At 31.5% G+C, this 2,693-nt stretch overlaps 1 protein-coding gene across 1 annotated transcript; it reads left to right on the top strand.

Annotated features, from left to right (window-relative positions):
* The first annotated feature begins 464 nt into the window (after window positions 1-464).
* On the top strand, window positions 465-2,129 carry LOC107683295 (solute carrier family 2, facilitated glucose transporter member 11-like). Its single transcript, XM_016479349.1, has 5 exons — window positions 465-488; window positions 864-959; window positions 1,509-1,669; window positions 1,768-1,892; window positions 1,996-2,129. The coding sequence occupies exons 1-5, from the start codon at window positions 465-467 to the stop codon at window positions 2,127-2,129; spliced, it is 540 nt and encodes a 179-aa protein (XP_016334835.1).
* Window positions 2,130-2,693: the final 564 nt, after the last annotated feature.

The following is a 2,693-nucleotide window of genomic DNA, read 5'->3' as shown; positions in this document are numbered from 1 at the left end:
TATATATACACAATATAGCCTATATTCTTGAAAGACCCAGTTTAAACTGTGAAAAATTAATACTAGGAAAATCACTTTATTACATTTTTATCTATTCAATACAGTAGGCTACTTATTTTTTTCAATACAGTACGTTTTTTATTTATTTGTTTCTTTCTGTCTATATTAATTTAGGCTACTTACATCAAATTTATATTATTTTAATCAGGTATTTTTTATTCAATTAAAATGTCTTTTTATCAAATGTATTTACACAAAATGATAGCATCAAAAACATTTAAAATAAAACATTTTTTTTTTAATCTGGACAAATGCAGATAAATACATAAATAGATAGCAAGCTTTTAGGAGACAAAATGTGACGAGTCATTCCGGTGTCAAAAATTAATCAAAATGCCTAACAGAGATGACACTGTATTTATTGGAGAGAAGCAGTGGTGCTCCATGGACACAAGAAGGAAAGCATGAAGAGCGTGTTGCAGGAACTGGTAGGAACATGTTATTTAAATACATTGACAGATCTTTAAAATGAGATGAAATCTGAATTATTATAGAAGAATTAAAGAATTGTTGTCTCGTTATATTTCAACAAAATAGCCATAATGGTAAAGCTAAGTATATTGCTGGATAATATGTCTCTGTAAAATAACCCATTTATTTTCTTTATATCTTTTAACCAAGCGCAGAATTAAACTCTTAACCAAAGTTTACTCATTCACTTAAAATAGGCTACGGCTCTGTGTCATTCTAGAGCAAGAGAAACCCCCTCTGTGCTGGTTTTATAGTTTAATGTGAAATATCAAAAGTATATTGACTTGAAATGTTAAATATGTAGTAAAAGAACAGTGTGACTGTAATTTCAGGTTGGTGGGAAAGCACTTATCTTTATCGTTGTGCTGGGAGTGGGAGGATCTTTTCAAAATGGATTTCATCTCTCAGCAATAAGCTCTCCATCTCCAGTGCGCACTTGAATTTGTATTTATTCTTTTCCTGTTATTATATTAAGAAAGCAGGGTATGTTATTTTAAGGTGTCCTTGCTATAGTGTAATTGTACATACATGTACTGAGTAACACTCTTAAAAGGGTTTTCGCAGCTATGCCATAGAGGCACATTTGTGGTTTCCCAAAGAACCTTGAAAGAACCTTTTTTTTGTTCAAGTGTGAAGAATATTTCAGTAATCTAAAGAAACGTTTTTCCACTATAAATAACCTTTTGTGCAATCAAAAGGTTCAGTGGATGTTAAATGTTCTTGGAATCATAGAAGCTAATAAAGAACCTTTATTATTAAGAGTGTACTTACTGTAGAGTTAGGTTTTTTTTAGTTAATTGTAATTATGCAAAATTTACTGTTACTATTACTATAGTAAGTACATGTAACATATGTAACAAGGACACTGTAAAATAAAGTGTTACCAGAAGGCCATTTAAGTATCAGTTCAGTATCATACTTAAAATCTAGGTATGAATCAATCCATGATGATTAGTCTCCAATCTGTTTTCCCACAGTACATTCAGAGCTTTATTAACAGCAGCTGGACGTATCACTACGGGGATGTTCCAGGAGAGAAGACTGTCACCTTTATCTGGTCTACTGTGGTGGCTCTGTACGCTTTTGGAGGTCTCATTGGCTCCATTACTGTCAGATACTTTACCAGTCACCTGGGAAGGTTAATCTCACCCATCCTCATCTGCTTTCCCTATTCTTCCTTTTAATGTTTTCACAACAAAAATGGATGTTCATTTACTGTATAAGTACTTCTTGCAGAAAAGGAGCCATGCTGTTGAATAGTGCTATAGCAGTTGTGGCCACAGTAATCATGTACATTAGCAAACCTACACACTCCTTTGAGTTGATACTTGTAGCACGCTTCCTATTTGGATTCGGAGCAGGTATGTGCATTAGACTGTAAATAAATTATATATAAAAGTTGTGATTATATATATATATATACATATATATATATATATGATGTGATTTGCTCTTTGTTCAAAGGGTTGGGTTTGAATGTACATACCATCTACCTTGGTGAGAGTTCACCGAAAAAAATCAGAGGCATGGTGACAGTCACAGCCACTACCTTTATGTCCCTTGGTAAACTATTAGGACAATTTGCTGGCCTCAGGTAATAATTAAGTATTAAAGCTTGGGCATTGAATTGATTGGACATCTGAATCAAGCTTGCAGTCAATTATATGAAAAGGGCAGGTTTAAGCATACGGACCCAAAAAAGCCCGTATTTCACTAGGAGAGCTGAGTTCTTTGATTAAGAATTACACGGTCAAATACAAAAACAATGTTTACACTATTATCATTAACATGCCTTAGATAAATACACCACCAGTCAAAAGTTTGGTCAAAAGTCTCTCTTATTAAAAAGTCTAATAACAAAGATTTCCTATTATTATCAATGTTGAAAACTGGTGCTTAATATTTTTGTGGAAACCGTGATACATTACCATTTAAATGTTTGGGGTAAGATATTTTAAAAAAGTAATACTTTATAGCAGGGACATATTAAATTGACCAAAGTGATAGTAAAGACATTTATAATATTACAAAATATTTATGTTTTAATTAAATGCTGTTCTTTTAACTTTTCATCAAAGAAAAGTTATATTTTAAAAGTTACATTTTAGTCATTTAAAAAAAATAAAAATAAAAAATGTATATATATATATATATATATATAT

The sequence above is a fragment of the Sinocyclocheilus anshuiensis genome, unplaced genomic scaffold (assembly GCF_001515605.1).
Source record: "Sinocyclocheilus anshuiensis isolate Anshui unplaced genomic scaffold, SAMN03320099.WGS_v1.1 C33123538, whole genome shotgun sequence".
Classification (NCBI taxonomy): Eukaryota; Metazoa; Chordata; class Actinopteri; order Cypriniformes; family Cyprinidae; genus Sinocyclocheilus; species Sinocyclocheilus anshuiensis.
The sequence above is the reverse complement of the archived record's forward strand: the minus strand, read 5'-3'. Positions and strand labels throughout refer to the sequence as shown.

Excerpts from the sequence above, each read along its gene's own strand:
- LOC107683295 (XM_016479349.1), top strand. The coding sequence starts at position 465 with ATGAAGAGCGTGTTGCAGGAACTG. Across the intron at positions 489-863 it reads AGAGCGTGTTGCAGGAACTG|GTTGGTGGGAAAGCACTTAT; the intron begins GTAGGAACATGT and ends CTGTAATTTCAG. Across the intron at positions 1,893-1,995 it reads CCTATTTGGATTCGGAGCAG|GGTTGGGTTTGAATGTACAT; the intron begins GTATGTGCATTA and ends CTTTGTTCAAAG.